Source organism: Taudactylus pleione, unplaced genomic scaffold (assembly GCF_031769625.1).
Source record: "Taudactylus pleione unplaced genomic scaffold, aTauple2 ptg001041l, whole genome shotgun sequence".
NCBI classification, from domain to species: Eukaryota; Metazoa; Chordata; class Amphibia; order Anura; family Myobatrachidae; genus Taudactylus; species Taudactylus pleione.
In genome coordinates this window covers 1,193,263-1,215,519 of record NW_028285442.1, presented here as the reverse complement: position 1 = coordinate 1,215,519, position 22,257 = coordinate 1,193,263, and the positions used below count along the sequence as shown (strand labels likewise).

The following is a 22,257-nucleotide window of genomic DNA, read 5'->3' as shown; positions in this document are numbered from 1 at the left end:
TCACTGCAGCCCAACACATACTGCTGTGTGCCAGGCTGCAGTGGGAGACTGCACTCTGCTGCTAAGCAGCAGCCGAGAGTCTCCTATACCTGTGGGGGAGAGCGATCACACTGATTGCGCCCCATGCCACGGAGCTGAGGGTCACACAGCACCCACTTTCCCAGAGCGCTGCGGTGCTGAAAAATTATTTAATTACAATTTTTTTTTTAAAGCCAAAGGGGGCGTGGCCATGCCTCCCACGATTAGGGCGTGCCCCCTTTTCCCAGGCCCTGCGCGGCTCTCGGCAGCCCTGAGTCTGAGTAGGGTGTAGTGATGTAGGAGACTGTTATGGGGGGAGTGAGAGGGGCAGTGATGGAGTGGGAGGAAGAGGGGATATGATGACTGATGGAGGAGCTGTGATGAGGGGGGATAAGAGGGACTGTGATGAGGGGGGATAAGAGGGACTGTGATGGAGGAGCTGTGATGAGGGGGATAAGAGGGACTGTGATGGAGGAGCTGTGATGAGGGGGGATAAGAGGGACTGTGATGGAGGAGCTGTGATGAGGGGGGATAAGAGGGACTGTGATGGAGGAGCTGTGATGAGGGGGATAAGAGGGACTGTGATGGAGGAGCTGTGATGAGGGGGGGATACCAGGGGCTGTGAAGAGGTGATACCAGGGGTTGTGATGAGGGGGAGTGAGAGAGAGGCTGTGTTGAGGGGCTGTAATGGAGGGGACTGTGATGAGGGAGAGTGAGAAGGGCTATGTTGAGTGGACTGTAATGGAGGAGGGGAGTGAGGGGCGCCAAAATGTACACCTGCTTACCAACGAACTCAACGTGCAAACTTGAACCTATCCGAGCCTGCACATCCCTACTTATAAGCTGCCATAACTACTGACAGCGGTCTCTTCTCTTTAGCATGGTCCTAACACAGATCTAGGTGCTTCCAAACGCACTGATAGACATATGGCTTTTTACAGAGTTGATAGCTCTTCCTGGTGGTCATATAATGAAGTGCACTTGGCTTGCGTTACCTTCTGTACTGATGATTAAGCAGTCGGGGTGCACTACTACACACTTGTTTTTTTGTTCTATAAAGGGAATAGTAAAATCTGTTGTGTTTGTCAGATGAGATCAGATTTATTTTTTGGGATTTGACCAGGGCAGGATAACTGGTACTTATGTCCTAAAGTACGAAAACACCTAGGTGTTGTTTTTTTTCACATGACTATATGTAAGCATGTAATCTTTACTAGTAATACAAACTACGCTGACGTTCTACATCTGGCTGTGACTTGGATCCACACTGCCATGGATTCAAGAAGATTAACTTGGATAAAATGTGGTACCGCTTTGTTTACTTTGTGTAAAACTAGAATATGACATTTCTAGATGTGTAAAAGACCGCTGCCTTTCTACATAGTACTATATCTATAGAACAGACGGGCACATTATTTAAGGTTTTCTGCTTCAGGGTCAATAGGTGTCCACAGGGTGACCTTGGGGTATAGCTGGATCCTCGGACACCACGGAGTTAAAGCTTTGAGCTGCTCCCAGGATGCACTTGGGTCCATCCTCCTCTATACCCCGCCCCCGAGCCACAGGCACCTCAGTTTAAGCTGGTGCCCGGCCGGAGTCGGGTCACCCTGCAGGAGCAGCCCTCTAAATCTTTTTATTTTTTAACTTAGTTAAATTTATTTATTATTTAGACTACAGTTTTTTTCAATATAATAATGAATCATGCGCTCCCAGTGATAAGCAGCTTTCTTTTAAATGGCCAGATCACTGGCCAGGTAAGGGTTAATGTATGCTAAAGAAGCGCTTGTATAGTGGATAGTGCTTAAATGTAATACCAGCAATAGTGAAACATACACACAATAACACTCAATACATATAACGTAGATAAATGTTTAAGCGCTTTCAGTGAAAAATGAAGTGTCCTGAAAAGGTTTCCCCATTAAGACGTGGGTGCTGGATACCAGGGTAAGTGGGATAAACTGACCCTACCTGTCCCTGTGTAAGATCTTCTCCGTGCGGGGGCTGGGTGTGTCCAGGTGGCTGCAGTATAATCAGCTGTATGACAATTCCGTCTGCCGCTTGTAATATCAGTGGCTCGCCGGAGCAGCGTCTTTCTGCACTCTTCTGCCTGGTGGAAATCTGCCGTTCTCATGGAGAGGAATTCGCGCTCACTGGAATAGTGACGTCAGGGGTAGTCTAAACACCAACGCGTTTCATCCGGTAGGACTTTATCAAGGTGTTGCTGTGAAGCCCTTGTTCACCTTTTATCCTTGTGCTAGCCTGGTAATTGGCTGGTTAATTATGTCAGACATGTCTCAATCCCGCATATTTAGCCGGATAACGGGATAAAAATCTGGGCAATCTAAAAGTGTGCATTTCTTTAATATGTGTTTACAATAAAAATGATAAATGAATTTTCTACTTCAGGGTCCATAGGGGTCCACAGGGTGACCTTGGGGTATAGCTGGATCCTGGATCCTCGGGCACCACGGAGTTAAAGCTTTCAGCTGCTCCCAGGATGCACTTGGGTCCAACCTCCCCTATACCCCGCCCCCGAGCCACAGGCACCTCAGTTTTAGATGGTGCCCGGCCGGAGTCGGGTCACCCTGCGGGGTGGGCTGCTGGAGCAGCCCCCTAAAGCTTTTAATTTTTTATTTAACTTAGTTAAATTTATTTATTTATTTTTTTACTATAGTTTTTCTACAGAGCGGCAGCGCTGGGCTGTCTGTAGAGACGCCCACGCTGCCGCTCCTTCTCCCTGCTGGCGCCGCGACGCCAGCACTGAACTGGGGATCGCGGCGGGGGAAGCCAGAGTCTGTACTAGCCGGACTCTGGCTTCCCCCGGGACTGCTGCCGGAAGACGCCGGGGAGATCAGGTAAGCCGCGCACCGCTGATTAGCGGCGGTGCGCGGGTTCCTTTCAAATGCAGTCCCATGCCCCCGGTCTAGGGGACAGACCGGGGGCGGTGGCGGCGGGCCCCCCCTCCAGCGGAGGCATACCCCGCCAGACCACTAGACCACCAGGGTAAATTAAGCGGCAAGCGGGATACCGGCAACCCGGGGGTTAAATATGCTAGCCAGGGGAGGAAGCCTTCCCTGTCTAGCGGCTCCTCCCCTCAGCTTAGCGCGCCTTTCAGCTCGTAGTCTGGCGTCGCTGAGCTGCAGCTACACGGCCACTCCTCCTCTGAGGTCTCCAGCGGCCATTTTCTCTGTGGCAGCGTGGATACTCTCACGGAGCACGCGGACCGGTCCCCCTGTGTACCTCTCCCCTGCAAAAGGACAGTGTACACAGCACTATAGCCCTCCCAGACACTGAATCTGGGCAGGTTGATTGTAGTGGAAAGGTGCAGTGAGTATATCTTCCTGCATGGTATGTGACTTTTGCTAGTGCTGCCTGTCTGTGTCTTTTTTTCTACTTACTGTCAGCCTGTACCTATCCCTTTCCTTCTCCTACAAGCCCTACAGGTGTGCGGGGGAAGGGTGTTTCTACTGACCTCACCTATATAGATCACGTATTTGTGAGGTCCGTCACATACAGTTGTGTGCTACACGGTGCCATATTGTGGGCTGTTGTTCAGCACACTGGTGAGTGCGCACGTTTTCTTCCTAAGTCATGTCTGAGGAGGAGATTGAGCACTCCGGGTCTCCAGCATTGTTCTCCTGCAGGCGCTGTTCTGCAGGAGTGGATGGGGAGGATTTGTCACAGGACGGCCTGTGCGGACGGTGCCAGGCGGTCCCTGGTACGTCTAAACCTCCCATTTCGCAGGAGCCACCATGGGCGATGTTTTCCCAGGTGCTGGTGTCCATCGCGGACCGTCTGTCGGTCCCGACCGCCGCCCCTACTAGGGCGTTGCCCCAGCCTGCCATCCCCCATTCCCCGGGTGTCCCACAATTATTGCAGACTCCCCCGGGGTCTCAGCCTGTTGGTCCCTATGCGGGGTTGCCAATGTATATTCAGTCCACCCCTGTGGCACAGCCGGCTGTGGTGCCGTTTCAGGCTCCTGTGACAGCTCCTCCACCCTGGGTGGATGCGCTTTCCCACACTGTCCAAGATTTGGCGGCAGCATCTTCGGCTTTTCAGTCGATGTTGCGCAGTGACGTGCCCTCCAGGGCGTCTAAACGCTCAGTCATGGCACAGGCTGCGCATCTTTCGGATTCTGAGGGGTTCTCGGATGATGGTGAGGTACAGGATGACTCAGCCTCAGATGCCTCAGTCCAGGAGGTAGACACTAAGTCTTCCATCAATGTGCGGGCTCTGGTTAAGGCGGTGCGGGCTATTCTTCTGATTGAGGATGAGGCACCCGCTCCCAAGTCAAGGTATCCTAGTTTTAAAAAAGCTAAGGTTACTTCTACAGCGTTCCCCTTGTCTGATCAGTTGACTGATCACATGGCGGTGGCCTGGCAGACGCCCAGTAAGCGTTTCCTGCCACAGAAACGCTTGGCATCCAATTATCCATTCCCGGAAGCGCATTGTAAGAAATGGGAAACTCCGCCTGCAGTCGATTCCCATGTAACACGCCTCATCAGGAGTGCTACTTTGCCATTGCCGTCTATATCCTCGCTGAAGGATCCTACGGACAGGAAGGTGGAGACTTGTCTAAAGTCTATTTATTCTCTCTCAGGGGCTGTAGCCCGGCCGTCCATGGCCATCTCCTGGGTGGCCAAGGCCATTGAGGGGTGGGCCAACGCCTTGGAGGACACGTTTACGGATGAATCTCCGGACGTCCAGAGGGCGTTGTTAGGACAGATGAGAGATGCCGCCTCCTACATTGGAGAAGCATCTTTGGATGCTAGCCTGTTGACCTCTAGGGTTTCGGCGGCAGCAGTGTCTGCTCGTAGATCCTTGTGGTTGCGGTCTTGGAGAGCAGACGCGGATTCAAAGAAAGGCTTGGAGGCCTTACCTTTTAATGGGGAATTACTATTTGGTCCGGACCTGGACAAAATAGTAGATACCCTGGCAAAATCCAAGTCAGCCTTCCTCCCTTCAGCTACTACACCTGCTAAGGTCCGGAGCTCGGCGTTTCGTTCCTTTCGGGTTCAGGGCAAGGCAAAGGGTCAGTCCTTCCCGAGGCAGTCCGCACCCAAGACCGCCTCAAAGCCAAAGAAGCAAGCCTGGAGTGCTAGGCGCCCTTCTTCCAAGCCAGAAGATAAGCCTTCTGCGTGATGGGACGGGCCTCCCTCTGGGGGACCCCAGAGTGGGAGGCCGACTTCTTCAATTCGCCCAGTGCTGGCACAATACCACCACGGATGCCTGGGTGCGAGAAGTGGTCTCCCAGGGGTACGCCCTGTCTTTTCGGCACAGACCGCCTCGCCAGTTTTTTTGCACGAGTCCTTCTCAGGACAAAACAAAGGCCTTGCAGGTTCAGGAAGCCATAGAGGCCTTGCTGACGGCGGGGGTCTTTATACCCGTACCACAATCTCAACGTGGGATGTGGTATTACTCTACGCTGTTTCTGGTGCAGAAACCCAATGGCTCTCATCGCCCCATCCTCAATTTGAAGTCTCTGAACAGGTTTCTCAAGGTTCCCAAATTCAGGATGGAAACTTTGCGTTCCATCATTCTGGCGATGGAACCGGGGGATTATATGGTCTCCCTGGATATCCAGGACGCCTACCTCCATGTGCCTATAGCAAAATCGCACAAACGGTTTCTGCGGTTTGCTATTCTCCACAACCACTACCAATTCAGGGCTCTACCCTTTGGCCTCTCCACGGCACCAAGGGTATTTACCAAGGTGATGGCGGTCATGGCGGCTCACCTTCGGAGCCAGGGGATACGGTTGCTACCGTATCTAGACGACCTCCTCTTGCTGGCGAGCTCCCCGGAGGTACTGATCCAGCATCTCCACCTGACGGTCGCTTGTCTACAGGCGCACGGGTGGTTGATCAACTGGAAGAAGTCCTCCCTCATCCCATCACAGCGGATGGTTCATTTGGGGGCCCTGCTGGACTCTCGTCAGCAACGGATTTTTCTGACTCCAGAGAAGGTCTCCTTACAGCGGATTCACAGTTGTCTGAGCAGTGGCAGAGTGTCGGTGCACTCAGCGATGAGAGTTTTGGGGTCCATAGTGTCGGCATTCGACATGGTGGAGTTTGCCCAGTTCCATTCCAGGCCCCTGCAGAGGCTGATTCTTTCGGAATGGAACGGATTGCCACACAGGATTGCCACATGGTGTTGTCCTCGGAGGTGCGTCTGTCGCTGGCCTGGTGGCTACAGACGGCGCATCTCCTCGAGGGGCGCCCCTTTTGGATCCCGGAATGGGTTCTGCTCACGACAGATGCCAGTCTCCGGGGTTGGGGGGCGGTGACAGGCTCCTTGTCACTTCAGGGTCGTTGGTCGGCGGAGGAAGTGTTTCTTCCCATCAGCATCCTGGAACTGCGGGCAGTGTACAGAGCCCTGCAGTCGTCCGGCACCGCTCTTCACGGAAGGGCCGTTCAGGTGCAGTCAGACAACGCCACCACGGTGGCGTACATCAATCACCAGGGAGGGACTCGCAGTCAAGCTGCGATGTCGGAGGTGTCCCGCGTCCTGGCTTGGGCAGAGCGCTATCTTCCAGCTCTCTCTGCAGTCTTCATCCCGGGAGTCCTCAATTGGGAGGCAGATTTCCTCAGCCATTACGACGTGCATCCCGGGGAATGGTCGCTTCATCCAGAGGTATTCCAACTACTTGTGGACAAGTGGAGGCTGCCAGAGCTGGACCTGATGGCGTCCCGTCACAACCACAAGCTGCCCGTGTACGGGTCAAGGACAAGGGATGCAGGCGCAAGTCTAATAGACGCGCTGTCGGTGAAATGGCTGTTTCACCTGGCTTACTTGTTCCCTCCGATATCTCTGCTGCCTCGGGTCCTGCGCAAGTTCAAGCAGGACGGAGGCACACTGATCCTGGTGGCCCAGAAGGCCGTGGTACTCCGTTCTGCGGAACCTGTCCATCGACGCTCCGTACCTCCTACCTCAACGGCAAGACCTGTTGTCTCAGGGGCCCTGTCTTCACCCAGATCTGGGTCGACTATCTTTGACGGCGTGGCTCCTGAGACAGCCGTACTTCGGTCTCGGGGCTTTTCTAGCTCCGTTATTACCACCATGCTGAGGGCGCGCAAGCCTGCTTCCGCGAGGATCTTCCACAGAGTGTGGCACACTTTCAGTGGTGCGAGGCCAGAAAATATGAAGCCCAGGTGTTCCGGGTTTCGCGTATTCTGGCTTTCCTTCAGTCGGGTTTGGACTTAGGATTACGTCTTTCCTCACTGAAGGTGCACTGTGTGGTTCCAGCGCAGGATTGCTGCTATGCTGAACGTACACACCTTTTTCCAGGGTGTTTTAAGAATCCAGCCTCCCTTTGTGCCACCTGTGGCTCCGTGTGATTTGGCGGTGGTTCTTCGGGCCTTACAGGGTCCTCCTTTTGAGCCCTTGGAGTCAGTGGAGCTCAAGTGGCTAACTTTTAAGACGGTTTTCCTCTTGGCAATTGCTTCTGCCAGGAGGGTTTCGGATTTGGGGGCGCTTTCCTGTCGTCCCCCTTTTCTGGTTTTTCATCAGGACAGAGCGGTGCTTCGCACTCGTCCTGATTTCCTGCCTAAGGTGGTTTCCAGGTTCCACATTAATCAGGAAATTGTTGTACCAGCCTTTCAGTCGCCTGATCTTTCGGCTGGGGAGGCTTCCTTAGACGTTGTCCGTGCACTCCAGGTTTATGTGGACCGGACTAGTTCTGTGAGGAAGTCGGATTCTTTGTTTATACTCTTTGGTTTTCACAAGAGGGGTTGGCCTGCCAACAAACACTCTAGCCCGTTGGCTTCGTTGAGGCTTATATGCAGGAGGGTTTACCTGTTCCAGCCTCTGTTAAGGCTCATTCCACTCGGTCTGTGGGCCCTTCTTGGACTGCTAGCCGTGGCGCCTCTGCTGTTCAGCTGTGTAAGGCGGCCACCTGGTCTTCCATTCAGACCTTTTTGAGGTTCTATGTGTTTGACACCTTTGCTTCTCAGGATGCATCCTTTGGGCACCGGGTTCTCCTATCAGCACAGGAGCGTCCCCGCCCTTAGTTGGACTGCTTTGGGACATCCCTAAGGTCACCCTGTGGACCCTGAAGTAGAAAACAAGAGAGATGGTAAGAACTTACCTTTTGTTATCTCTGTTTCTACTAAGTCCATAGGGTCCACAGGGCACCCGCCCTGACGCACCTGGCTTCATATGGGCTCTGTGACTGGTCACCGGTTTTCCGTCTCCCATTTCTGTGAGTATGGTTCTTGTGTGTTCCAGTCTTCCTTCTCTCTGTTTCGTCTCCTCCTCCGGCCTTGGCTGCTTACCAATTGAGGTGCCTGTGGCTCGGGGGTGGGGTATAGAGGAGGATGGACCCAAGTGCATCCTGGGAGCAGCTAAAAGCTTTAACTTCGTGGTGCCCGAGGATCCAGGATCCAGCTATACCCCAAGGTCACCCTGTGGACCCTATGGACTTCGTAGAAACAGAGATAACAAAGGTAAGTTCTTACCATATCTCTTGTTTTTGCAGTATGTTCAAGGGTATCCATTAGATTTAGTGTCCTTTTTACCCTGGTTTTTATCACTGTACAGGGTGTAGACGACATTGAGTTTCAGGAATTAAGAGAGGGGTACGATCAGGTGTGACTAGAATAGTGAAGGGGTTGTCTTCACTATAAACAGAATTGGTCCTGACTTCTGTGCAGGAAAAGTGTTAATTGTTTTGCTTTAAGAGATTTTACCTTCGTCTAGCAGGTTCTCATTGGCTGACGTTCCAGGGGAGTGTCCTCTCCCCTACATTTTGTACCCAGTAATCTGTACATAAAGGAAGACTCTCATTACTACATGTATATTGCTGAAGTAGGCAAGCTTATGTTGGATGGTAGTTATAGCCATTCTTTTCAATGGGGGATGTAGGAAGATGCTGGCGAGTATGTAGGTGCTACATGCAGAACTAGGCAGTATTTTTATTAAAGCAAAGTTGCATTTGCATCTCCATCACAGCACGGTTTATCCAGGTCTAGCTCTGCATTCCTTAGCTGGATTTACTTAACACTTAATGAGGTCCATGTGTGGTGGGGCTCGCCTGCTCTAGCAGCACTGAGCAGTGCCAAGGGTGTTCTTAAAGAGTCCTGGTTATTTGGGTCTACGTGATCCTGCCAAACACTGCAAGGGGTATAGGGTCCTGGGAAGGACTTCCCACCAAATATTATTTGAAGGTGTGAGGGCTTGGTAAGCTGAAGTGGGATAACTTCTTTAAGGACCTATTCTATTTAACTTTTACAATGGAAAAATAATTAGTTTAATTGGCATTGACAATCTTTTGCTGCTGCCCGCCACAAACTTTACTGCCAACTGGGCGAGGGCAATCTCTCTGTGCACGGGAGAGATCTGATATCATTACCAAACTGCATACCACAGTCCTAGTGTTCATTCTAGCACCCTGCACCTGTCACATCCCATGCACTTCCTCTCTCCTGCCTGGGGTGTCGCTCTATGCTCTGGTGCTTTTAGCACAATTGGCTGATGCAATAAACTGATACAGACCAGAGTGTGCTAGAAGCACCAGAGCAGAGCAACACCTCAGGCAGGAGAGAGGAACTGCACAGGTTGTAATAGGTGCAGGGTGCTAGAATGATCACTATGTCCTGTACAGTTCACAAGGCACCACATATTGCAAATGACTCTTCTCTCTGTTGATGGGTTTTAATTAAATTTCTATTTATCATTCCCAGCTTGCTGCACCTTCTGTGACCAGAGTTACACGGTCCACAGCCAAGACAGAAAAACAAACCCAGTCGGTCTCGGTAGGTCTGTTTTTGGTTTAACTTTTTTTTATTTTGTTCTCTCCTGCTCCCATGATGCCCATCTTTATGCGTTGTTAGAAGCAACATCTAATGACTGACTTCTTGTTCTAGGTAACTGTGCTTAAAGCCTCAGCTGATCGTGCAATTACAAGAGGCCGGGGGCAGACTTACACTTTAAAAAATGAGAAGGAAAACAAAGGTAATAACCAATTCTAGGCGGGATATTCCTACTCCAGATCTGCTCCGATCCTTTTCTTAATGGGGTTTGAGTGATTAACTTTTGTCTTTTGTATATAAGGTACAATCCGTTATAACCAAAATGTCTGAGAAAGTAGTGCTGTATAGATCTGTGCTTAGATTTGTAGTGCCCTCGCTAAGAAATATGGACCTTCCTCTCTCATGTACTTGGTGATGCTTCTTGGGTATTGATAGTCAGTCAGCCTTCTGAATATAAACTTGCAGAATAACAGCCTCAAAACTGCATTATCGACTGGTGCTAATAGAAGCAGTGCAGTTGTCTGGTCCTTTTTGTCTTCTTTGAGTTTAATGCACATTCATGAGGTTCTTGTGTTTACTTTTTTCCTATAGTCTCTGGTATTCCACCTGCAGCATCTACTAGATCAAGTGCAATGATTGCAGCAGCCAAACACTCCACTACTACAAGATCAACTGCAATGACTGCATCCAAACTACCCATTACTTCTGCTAAAGTGACTGCATCTAAACCATCCTCCAATGTTAAAGCACAGTTGAAGAACACTGCAGGTATTCCAGTTTTTATACGTTAAAGGCTTATTAAACTGTTGGCAAGAAGGAAATATCTGGGTCAGATAAGTGCGGATTTGCAGATTGGCTTTACTATGAAATGCTGTAAGGAAGATTAACATTAGGATGCTTCAAAGTAAATTGCAGCTGCTAATTTGATTGGTTTGGTAGTATGAAATGGGACATACAAGTAATGGAATCCAACCTCCTACCTATTCACTTTGTCATGACTGATCGTGTTTGCTTTTAAAATTTTCTACCACAATTCTTACCAACTGTGTCATTTATTTTACTTAAAAAAAGAATAAATATATTTTTCATTTGCAGCTGCTACAAGGTCTCGAAAGATGACCAAAGAGATCGTAGAGGAAATTGTCATCGATAAAACAGAAGTAAGGATCGTGAGTGGATTTGGTGAATGAACATAAATCCAGGCATATTTGCTCACATACTCATTACTTTGTATATTTTATTCTAGGAAATGACTGACTTTTCTTTCTTTTATTGTATTAATGAAGCATCATGTGGTTGACGTATTGAGTAACAAATTGCTGGAAGACACAGCGGCAGATAGTTTGGCCATGGCAGAGACGACCTCTTCATTACATGAAAGGAAGCCATCTTTTGCGCCTGACAATTTTATTTTCCAGCCATTGCATGGGCTGTCTGCCCTCAAACTTCAACCAATGACGCCTAACCGGGCCAATGCCTTTCTGACACCTTCTTTTATTTGGAGCCCTTTGGCGAGTAAAAGGTAGGCTGGGTTTTACCACTTGGAATAGCCTTGCTGCTAAAATGACACAATAAACCGTGTACACATTTATGCTGGAAGGGTTCTGGATTGGAATGTATTATCTACTGTACATGACTTTTTTTTTTTTTTAGCCAGTTTGTCTTTACACGAGGGCACCACACTGAAGAACATACGGCCGGCCAAGTGTCTCCTCCTGAACTATCACTTAAAGCCACAGATGTGAAGCTAGACACAGACTTTATTTCTTCTCCTCCAGGTACTTTCTGTAAGCTGGTCCTACAATATTGAGCTTGCATTATATTTCCTTGTATTTTCTAACCGTTTTGCTGCTTTATTTAAAGAATGTACAAGTGATGGAAGTTCAGCTGTAGTGGCTGGTGCATCGGTGACCCCTCCCTCTTGTGAACCAACCCCTCATTTTACAGACATGGAAAACAAGTCTGCTCCACCAGAGGAACCACATCATGACGTACCGTACTTCAGGTCATTGTTACTGAAATACAACTTCACCACACACGAGCACTTATGCAGGGGTAACCAGTGCAGGGGCTAGTTGCATATAAAGTGTTCGGAGATTGCAGATACTGACAGGAGTTGAAACTGACTACTTTAGCTTCAGATCTCAGGAATATCATGATGAAACCTTCAGACTGAAACAAAGTGAATGTTTTATTGTATAATGGGTTTGTGTGTTGTGCAAGAGGTGATCATAGATGCCCTGTCTATAAAACTATTGTCTTATGTATAGTAAAGATTTTTTTCAACTTGTTCATTACAGAGACATCCTGAAGTCTGAAATTCAGAAGCTGAAATTGCTGTGCAGCGAGTGGGATAAAAGAATTGACATGGATATTCCAGAAGAAGGTAAGACCCACTTTGGCCTGTGTTTCCCAGCAAAATATAGATGTTGAGATTATGGGATGAAGAGAAGCTGCTTAAATAAAACATCTATTGTTAGATCAGATGCATCTATTTAAACTGGTAGTAAAGAATGGCTTCTCAGTGCCACACTCCCCCCATTCCTTTACCCCAATGTGGTGTGAAGTGGAAGAAAAGTGTTTTAGGATCCTTCTTGGGCTGTATAGGTGCAATAAAAATGTTTTTTTTTTTGTTTTTTTACGCTCCTTAAGCTAAAGACCTGATCCGAACCACAGTTGGACAAACAAGGCTACTATTGAGTGAACGGTTTAAGCAGTTTGAAGGTCTGGTCGATCACTGTGAATTTAAGACCGGTGAAAAGGAAACAACGTGCACAGATCTCGAGGGGTTTTGGGATATGATCTATTTTCAGGTAGGTTCTTTCTAAATCCATTTTAAGGGTTTGTGTTTTGTTCTCTGTCCTGTGAACAACTAATTATCTGGTGGGAGCTCACTGGAGCTGGGCGTATTGGTGCCTCATTGCTAATCATTTCATTCACCCATTCATAGAAAACGTGGGCATACTAACCTTTAAACTTTTTCCTCTGCTGCGTTGTACATCGTACACAAGAAGCTAATGTACGAATAAAGCAGGTCACAACATGGTGATGGCTATATATTGTCCCACTACTACTGGGTGTGACTCAAAACAGGCAGTGCCTTTAAAGAAAAAAGGGCTTTAGTTTGGAGGGCTGGTGTGGAAATATTGTGTGTGCAATAAGCATGATATCCTCGCCTGTACTAGGAGAAAGGTTAGGCAGCTGTTGCTGTAGAGTTCTGGATATGGGTACCTTGTATGTTAATTCTATTAGAATTGTAATGATACAATATTCTCTAAAGTGATCAGAACTATGAATAAATACACAAATTGGATGTGACCATTTAGGGTGAATAAGAAATTGTTTTTCTCTCTTTTAAACATGAGGCTGGCCATTCCAGTTGGGCCGTCAATGGAAAACCCCTTTCAGTGTGACCTACAAAGGCCAGCCCATGTTTACACACTTAACACCACTTCTGTGTTTGACAAATGTCTGTCCCAAATGTGTCTATTACTAAAGAGATTTTTGCACCTTTTCCAATAGATAGAGGATGTATCTAAAAAGTTTGTCAACCTTGGAAAGCTGGAGGAGGGCTCCTGGCAACAGAATGCAGTCCAGGCTAAAAAGATTGTAAGAGTAAGTATTTGTATGCTACCTTGTGTTGGTAGAGGAGCCATGGTCTCTATGAACAGAGGAGTATCCCCTGCCATAAAGATCCACTCTCCATGGAGTGAACCTCACACCCCCCAACCAACCAGACGCCAGCAGAACATGTACGGGATCGCTACTGTTGGCAGACACCCCTCAAGTGCCTCTGTAATGGTTTTGTCCTGGTAGTGAAAGCAGGAGAATTCCTGAACTTTCCTGTTAATACCTGCTATATGGAAAGCACCTCACAGCACACTAACAGTTCATGTTTTAAGGATAGCCATACTTGAGCACAGGTGACGTAGTACCTCAGTTTTCTACTTCAGGGTCCATAGGGGGTCCACATGGTCGACCTTGGGGTATAGCTGGATTTGGATCCACAGTGACCACACAGTTAAAGCTTTTGCTGCTCCCAGGATGCACTGAGTTAATCCTCTATACCCCGCCCCCGAGCCACAGACACCTCAGTTTTGGTTGCTGCCCGGCCGTAGTCGGGTCACCCTTTGCGCAGGGGGGCTGCTTAGCAACCCCTAAGCTCATTTAATTTAAAGAGTTTTTATTTATTTATTTTACTACTCTTCAGAGAGGCAGCATCAGACTGTCCACTGGACGTCCAAGCAGCCGCTCCTACATCCCGCTGGCGCCGCGACGCCAGTGCATACTCTGGGGATTGCCACGACTGCTGCCGGAGCACCGGGGATCAGGTAAGACGCGGGTCACCACTTGTGGTGACTCGCGGGTATATGCAGTCGGCTGCCTCCGATTTCTGGGAACAGACCGGATGCGCTAGCAGTGGTGGTGGGCTCCCCCCCTGCGGAGGCATACCCCGTGTGACCGCTAGACCACCAGGGAGTTATGCCGGCAGCGGGAACCGGCGTCCCGGGGGTTAATTGCTAGCCAGGGGAGGCAGCCTTCCCTGTATAGCGGCTCCTCAGTTCAGCTTGCCTTTCCGCCCGGGTCTGGTGACGCTGAGCTGCTTCCTCCTTTGAGGTCTATGGAGGCCATTTTCTCTCCAGTGGCAGCGCAGATCTCGCAGGCAGCGTGCGGTCGGTCCCCCTGTGTTCCTCTCCCCTGCTAAAGGACAGTGTACACGGCACTATAGCCCTCCCAGACACTGAATCTGGGCAGGTTGAATGTAGTGAAAGGTGCAGTGAGTATTAACTTTCTGCATTGTATGCGACTTTTGCTAGTGCTGACTGTCTGTGCTTTATTTCTACTTGCTGTCAGTCTATACCTATCCCTTTCCTTCTCCTACAGCCCTGCAGGTGTGTATGGGAAGGATTTTTCTCGGACCTCACTTATATAAATTCATGTATTTGTGAGGTCGGTCACATATAATTGCGTGCTGCACGGTACCATATCTGTGGACCTGTGTGCTGCATGCTTGTGGGTGCGACAGGAGTAAATCTCTGAACTTCCCTATTGTGTTAACATATATATAAATATATATCAATTATCATGTCTGACGAGGAAGTTTAGCGCTCCGCTGCTCCCACTCTTAACACCTGCGTCGCAGCGTCTGCAGGAGAACAATCGGGAGGATTTGTCACAGGATGGGCTGTGTGTGCAGTGCCAGCAGTTACCTGGTCCTTCTAACACCCCAATTTCGGGTCAGGACTCAGGTGCTGCCTTCCATCGCAGACCGTCTGGCGGTCCCGACTGCCCTCCCCCCTATGGTGAGTGACAGCACGCCCTCTTAGGTGGGCGTGTCGGGCTAGACGGAGGCATTCCCATTGGGAACGCCTCCCGTCTGGGGCCGGCCCCACTGACATCACAAGTGATGTCAGTGGAAGTGCTTTTGGCTCTGATAGAGCCAAAAGCACTCCAGGGCTTGCGGCAGACGAGACCCTACCACAAGGGTCTCGTTGCAAGCCCGATGGTCTTCACCATCGCGACATCTTTTTGGCCGCTAGCTGTGGGTGGTCACCCACAGCTTTGCGAGCGGCCCTCTAAAAAAGAGAAGGAGGGCACTGATTCAGAGCGAGTGCTCTGAAAGAGCATCCGGCTTTGAATCAGTCCCTGAATGTGCTGGCATTCGTAAGGGCAGTGCGGTCTGGTCTTGATATAGAGGATGACGCACCAGCCCCTGAATCAAAGTATCCAAATTTCAAACAGACAAAAGTGACTTTGGCTGCTTTTCCCATATCTGACTAGCTGACTGATCATATGGCGGAGGCCTGGCAGTCGCCTAGTAAGAAGAGGTTCCAGCCGCAGAAACGTTTAGTGTCTAGTTATGTTTCCTTCTGACTTCCAGAGTACCGCCTGTAGCGGTGTCTGCTTTCCGGTCTTTGTGGCTGCGTTCTTGGGGAGCGGATGCCAAGAAAGGCCTGGAGGCTTTACCCTTTAATGGGGAGCTATTATTTGGCCCAGACCTCAACAAAATTGTGTATACCCTTGCTAAGTCTAAGTCAGCTTTTTTACCTTCGGCAGCTGCACCTTCTAAGGCTAGGACCTCTGCATTTCGGTCCTTTCGTACTTAGGGAAAGTCCAAGGGACAGTCCTTCCAGAGGCAGTCGGCGACCAAGGCTGCCTCTAAGCCTAAGAGACAAGCGTGGAGTGCTAGACTCCCTTCTTCCACGCCAGAGGATAAACCTTCGGCCTGATGGGACGGGCCTCCCTCTGGGGAATCCCAGAGTGGGAGGCCGACTTCTTCAATTCGCCCGGTGCTGGTACAACACCACCACGGATGCCTGGGTTCGAGAAGTGGTCTCTCAGGAGTACGCCCTCTCCTTTCGTCACAGTCCTCCCCATCATTTCTTCTGCGCGATTCTTTCTCAGGACAAGGCCTTTCAGATTCAGGAAGCAAGAGTCCTTGCTGAAAGCAGGGGTCATTGTTCCCGTTCCACCTTCTCAACGTGGGACGGGTTACTATTCTACTCTTTCTGGTGCAAAACCCAATGGGTCTCATCGGCTTATCCTCAATTTAAAGTCGCTGAACAACATCCTCAGAGTACCCAAATTCAGGATGGAAACTTTGCGTTCCATCATTCTGGCTATGGAACCTGGGGATTACATGGTCTCCTTGGACACCCAAGACGCCTACCTTCATGTTCCTATAGCGCCTTCACACAAGCGGTATCTGATGTTTGCTATACGACAACTCCACTACCAGTTTCAGGCTCTGCCCTTTGACCTCTCCACGGCTCCAAGGGTATTCACCAAAATTATGGCGGTTATGGCGGCCCATCTTCGGAGCCAGGGTGTACGGCTTCTGACGTATCTGGACGACCTCCTATTGCTGGCAAGCTCTCCGGAGACTTCTACAACATCTACACCTGACGATCGCTTGTCTGCAAGGGCACGGGTGGCTGATAAATTGAAAAAGTTCTCCCTGATTCCTTCACAACGGATGGTTCATTTGGGAACCCTGCTGGATTCTCATCAGCAAAGAATCTTTCTGACTCCAGTGAAGATTTCCTCCTTACAACTGCGGGTGCGCAGCTGCCTAAAGAATTGCCGAGTTTCTGTTCACTCGGCAATGAGGGTTCTGGGGTCCATGGTGTCGGCATTCGACATGGTGGCGTATACCCAGTTTAATTCCAGGCCCCTGCAGGGGCTGATTCTATCCAAATGGAACGGGTTACCACACAGGATCAGGACTTGGATGCTGGTGTTGTCTCCGGAGGTGCGCCTCTCGTTTGCTTGGTGGCTTCAGACATCACATCTCACCATGGGTCGCCGCTTTTGGAGCCCAGGTGGGGTTCTGCTCACGACAGATGCCAGTCTCCGGGGTTGGGGTGCAGTGACTGGTCCACTCTCACTTCAGGGCCGTTGGATGGCGGTTGAAGCGGTGCTTCCCATCAACATTCTGGAACTTCGGGCCGTGTACAGGGCCTTCCAGTGGTCCGGTCACGCTCTTCGAGGAAGAGCCGTGCAAGTTCAGTCCGACACCGCCACCATGGTGGCGTACATCAACCATGATGGGGGGGACTCGCAGTGATGTCAGAGGTGTCACGCATCCTGGCTTGGGCGGCATGCCACCTTCTGGCCATCTTGGCAGTCTTCATTCCAGGAGTCCTCAATTGGGAGGCGGACTTCCTCAGCCGTCACGACCTGCATCCCGGGGAATGGTCGCTTCACCCAGAGGTATTTCAACTACTCGTGGACAGGTGCGGACTGCCGGAGGTGGACCTCATGGCCTCCCTTCACAATCACAAACTGCCCGTGTACAGGTTCAGGACATGAGGCGCCGGCGCAATCCTGGTGGATGCGCTGTCAGTGAAATGGACATTTCAGCTGGCGTATCTATTCCCTCCAGTATCCCTGCTGCCTCGGGTCCTTCGGAAATTCAAACGCTTCTGCTGGTGGCTCTGGCTTGGCCCAGACGTCCTTTGTACTCCAATCTTCGGAGCCTCTCCATGGACGCTCCGTTCACTCTGCCTCAACGTCTGGACCTGTTGTCTCAGGGGCCCTGCCTTTACCCGGATCTGGGTCGTCTGTCTTTGACGACGTGGCTCTTGAGACTTCCGTCTTAAGATCCTGGGGTTTTCAAGTTCAGACATCAGCACGATGCTACTGGTGCGCAAACCTGCTTCAGCCAGGATTTACCACAGTGTGTGGCATACTACTTATTTTCAGTGGTGTGAGTCCAGAAATTACGAACCTCAGGTGTTTCGTGTTTCTAGGGTTTTGGCGTTCCTTCAGTCTGGTTTGGACCAGGCTTACGCCTAGCTTCTTTGAAGGTTGTGTCTGCACTATCTGTATGGTTCCAGAGTAGGATAGCTACTCTGCCTGATGTCCGCACCTTTTTCCAGGGTGTTCTCAGGTTTCAGCCTCCCTTTGTTCACCCCCCAGTGGCTCCTTGGGATTTGGCGGTGGTACTTCGGGCCCTACAGGGTCTTCCATTTGATCCTCTTGAGTCGGTGGAACTCAAGTGGTTGACTGTTAAAACGGATTTTCTCCTGGCGAGGGTGTCCGAATTGGGGGCGCTTTCCTGTCCTCCTTTTCTGATTTTTCACCAGGACAGGGCGGTGCTTCGCACTTGTCCGGGTTTTCTACCTAAAGTGGTTTCTAAATTCCACATTAATCAGGAAATTGTACCAGCCTTTCAGTCACCTGACCTCTCGGTTGGTGAGGCTTCTTTGGATGTCGTCCGTGCTCTCAAAGTTTGTGGACCGGACTAGTTTCATTCGGAAGTCTGATTCCTTGTTCGTCCTCTTTGGTTTTCACGAGGCCGGCAAACAAACTTTGGCCCTTTTGGCTTCGTTCGGTTATTTGTCAGGCTTATGTACAGGAGGGTTTGCCTGTTCCGGCCTCTAAAAATAACAACAATTGGAATAACCAATTGTTAGCAAAGCGATTCCATGGTGGGGTACTCTTCTTTCTTCCTTCTTTCTTCTTCTTCCATCGTCTGTAATCAGGAATGAAACTAATTGATGAGTTCAAACATCTGCTGAAGTTTATATAGATACACATGAGTGAAATAATGCTCTAGGAGTAATTGTTCCGCACAGAGACAAAAACCTGTATGTCTATTGACCTGGTGGTTATATATCATAGGTTATAAACTAAATGACCAAGTCTCCTTCGGACATACACACAAAAATATCATTTGTCAAAAATAATAAATTCTCAGAATGAATCAACATAACCGAATCTTTATAATTAAGTGTGTGTACCTTCCTAGGAGACCATAACACAAAGAGATAACAGATGTTTTAAATATGTATAAATAAACATAAATGTTAAATAAAAAAGAACCCAGTGTATCCAGGATAAAGACAGTACGTACGGTGAGAGGTACCTGGTCCTTTCTGCTGTCCAAGGTCTTCCGTGAGTGGACACCGGGATGAGAGAGAAACAGTGTAGAACTCCGATAGAAGAATCAGGGAAAGGTGGGGGACGCCGCTCCGTGTATGGTGTTAGGCAGTTTCTGTTACTAGAAGCATTGCAGAGAACTGGATGCGCTACCGGAGCAGGTTACAGCCCACCTGGAAGGAAGTACCTGGGGTAAGCATGATCATAAGCTCCTGCCTGATGACCCTGCTGCCATGTTGCTCACTCCTGCAGCGGGGAGTGAATGACTGCTGACTGGATGCGCGTTTCACCACATCTGGCTTGTTCACCGTTGGCTTCGTTTGGTTATTTGTGAGGCTTATGCACAGGAGGATTTGCCTGTTCCGGCCTCTGTTAAGGCTCAGTCTACTCGGTCTGTGGGTCTTTCGTTGGCTGCTAGCCGTGGCGCCTCGGCTGTTCAGCTGAGGTTCTATGCGTTTGACACCTTCGCCTCCGGATGCAACCTTCGGGCGCTGGATTCTCCTTTCAGCACAGGAGCATCCCCTGCCCTTAGTTGTACTGCTTTGGGACATCCCTAAGGTCAACCCTGTGGACCCTGAAGTAGAAAACAAGAGATATGGTAAGAGCTTATCTTTGTTATCTCTGTTTCTACGAAGTCCATAGTCTCCACAGGTCGCCCGCCTGATGCACCTGGCTTCATATGGGTTATGTGGTTTGTCACGAGTTTTCAGTCTCCCTTTTCTGTGAGTATGGTTCTTGTGTGTCTTGTAGTCTTCCTTCTCTCTGTTTTTCCTCCTCTGGCCTTGGCTACTTACCAACTGAGATGCCTGTGGCTTGGGGACAGGGTATAGAGGAGGATGGACCCAGTGCATCCTGGGAGCAGCAAATGCTTTAACTGCGTGGTGCACGTGGGCCAGATCCAGCTATACCCCAAGGTCAACCCTCTGGCCCCTACGGGCTTCGTAGAAATAGATATAACAATGGTAAGTTTCTACTTCAGGGTCCATAGGGGTCCACAGGGGTGACCTTGGGGTATAACTGGATCCTCGGGCACCACGGAGTTAAAGCTTTTAGCTGCTCCCAGGATGCACTTGGGTCCATCCTCCTCTATACGCCGCCCCCGAGCCACAGGCACCTCAGTTTAAGCTGGTGCCCGGCCGGAGTCGGGTCACCCTGCAGGAGCAGCCCCCTAAAGCTTTTTATTTTTTAACTTAGTTAAATTTATTTTATTTTTTTTTACTACAGTTTTTTTCTCCAGAGCGGCAGCGATGGGCTGTCTGTACAGACGCACACGCTGCCGCTCCTTCTCCCTGCTGGCGCCGCGACGCCAGTACTGAACTGGGGATCGCGGCAGGGGAAGCCAGAGTCTGTACTAGCCGGACTCTGGTTTCCCTTGGGACTGCTGCCGGAGACGTCGGGGAGATCAAGGTAAGCCGCGCACCGCTGATTAGCGGCGGTGCGCGGTTTCCTTTTAAACGCAGTCCCATGCCCCCGGTTTAGGGGACAGACCGTGGGCGCTAGCGGTGGCGGCGGGCTCCCCCTCCATTGGAGGCATACCCCGCCAGACCACTAGACCACCAGGGTGAATAACCCGGCAAGCGGGATGCCGGCAACCCGGGGGTTAATATGCTAGCCAGGGGAGGAAGCCTTCCCTGTCTAGCGGCTCCTCCCCTCAGCTCAGCGCGCCTTTCAGCTAGTCGTCTGGCGTCGCTGAGCTGCAGATAATCGGCCTCTCCTCCTCTGAGGTCTCCAGCAGCCATTTTCTCCAGTGGCAGCGCAGATACTCTCAGGGAGCACGCGGACCGGTCCCCCTGTGTACCTCTCCCCTGCAAAAGGACAGTGTACACAGCACTATAGCCCTCCCAGACACTGAATCTGGGTAGGTTGATTGTAGTGGAAAGGTGCAGTGAGTATATCTTCCTGCATGGTATGTGACTTTTGCTAGTGCTGCCTGTCTGTGCTAATTTCTACTTACTGTCAGCCTATACCTATCCCTTTCCTTCTCCTACAAGCCCTACAGGTGTGCGGGGGAAGGGTGTTGCTACTGACCTCACTTGTACCTCACAAATGCGTGATCTATATGTCACATACAGTTGTGTGCTACACAGGGCCATATTGTGGGCTCCTTGTGGGAAACTCCGCCTGCGGTCGATTCCCATGTAACACGCCTCATCAGGAGTGCTACTTTGCCATTGCCGTCTATATCCTCGCTGAAGGATCCTACGGACAGGAAGGTGGAGACTTGTCTAAAGTATATTTACTCTCTCGGGCTGTAGCCCGGCCGTCCATGGCCATCTCCTGGGTGGCCAAGGCCATTGAGGGTTGGGCCAACGCCTTGGAGGATAAGTTTACGGATGAAGCTCCGGAATGTCCAGAGGGCGTTGTTAGGACAGATGAGAGATGCCGTTTCCTACATTGGAGAAGCATCTTTGGATGCTAGCCTGCTGACCTCTAGGGTTTCGGTGGCAGCAGTGTCTGCTAGCAGATCCAGGTGGTTTAGGTCTTGGAGAGCAGACGCTGATTCAAAGAAAGGCTTGGAGGGCTTACCTTTTAATGGAGAGTTACTATTTGGTCCGGACCTGGACAAAATAGTAGATACCCTGGCAAAATCCAAGTCACCCTTCCTCCCTACAGCTACGACACCTGCTAAGGTCCGGAGCTCGGCCTTTCACTCCTTTCGGGTTCAGGGCAAGGCAAAGGGTTGTCCTTCTCGAGGCAGTCCGCAACCAAGACCGCCTCAAAGCCAAAGAAGCAAGCCTGGAGTGCTAGGCGCCCTTCTTCCAAGCAAGAAGATAAGCCTTCTGCGTGATGGGACGGGCCTCCCTCTGGGGGACCCCAGAGTGGGAGGCCGACTTCTTCAATTCGCCCAGTGCTGGCACAATACCACCACAGATGCCTGGGTGCGAGAAGTGGTCTCCCAGGGGTACGTCCTGTCTTTTCGGCACAGGCCGCCTCGCCAGTCCTTCTCAGGAAAAAAACAAGGCCTTGCAGGTTCAGGAAGCCATAGAGGCCTTAATGACGGCGGCGGTCTTTATACCCGTACCACAATCTCAACGTGGGATGGGGTATTACTCTACGCTGTTTCTGGTGCAGAAACCCAATGGCTCTCATCGCCCCATCCTCAATT

At 50.3% G+C, this 22,257-nt stretch overlaps 1 protein-coding gene across 1 annotated transcript in view; it reads left to right on the top strand.

Annotated features, from left to right (window-relative positions):
* The window catches only part of DLGAP5 (DLG associated protein 5), a 59,170-nt gene that overhangs the window by 13,191 nt on the left and 23,722 nt on the right, over positions 1–22,257 (top strand). Inside the window, exons 4-13 of the mRNA XM_088461348.1 lie at positions 9,699–9,770; positions 9,882–9,969; positions 10,359–10,535; positions 10,863–10,927; positions 11,054–11,289; positions 11,421–11,545; positions 11,631–11,772; positions 12,068–12,153; positions 12,420–12,580; positions 13,290–13,382. Of these exons, the coding sequence (XP_088317474.1) occupies positions 9,699–9,770; positions 9,882–9,969; positions 10,359–10,535; positions 10,863–10,927; positions 11,054–11,289; positions 11,421–11,545; positions 11,631–11,772; positions 12,068–12,153; positions 12,420–12,580; positions 13,290–13,382 (1,245 nt within the window). The remainder of the gene's footprint in view (positions 1–9,698; positions 9,771–9,881; positions 9,970–10,358; positions 10,536–10,862; positions 10,928–11,053; positions 11,290–11,420; positions 11,546–11,630; positions 11,773–12,067; positions 12,154–12,419; positions 12,581–13,289; positions 13,383–22,257) is intronic.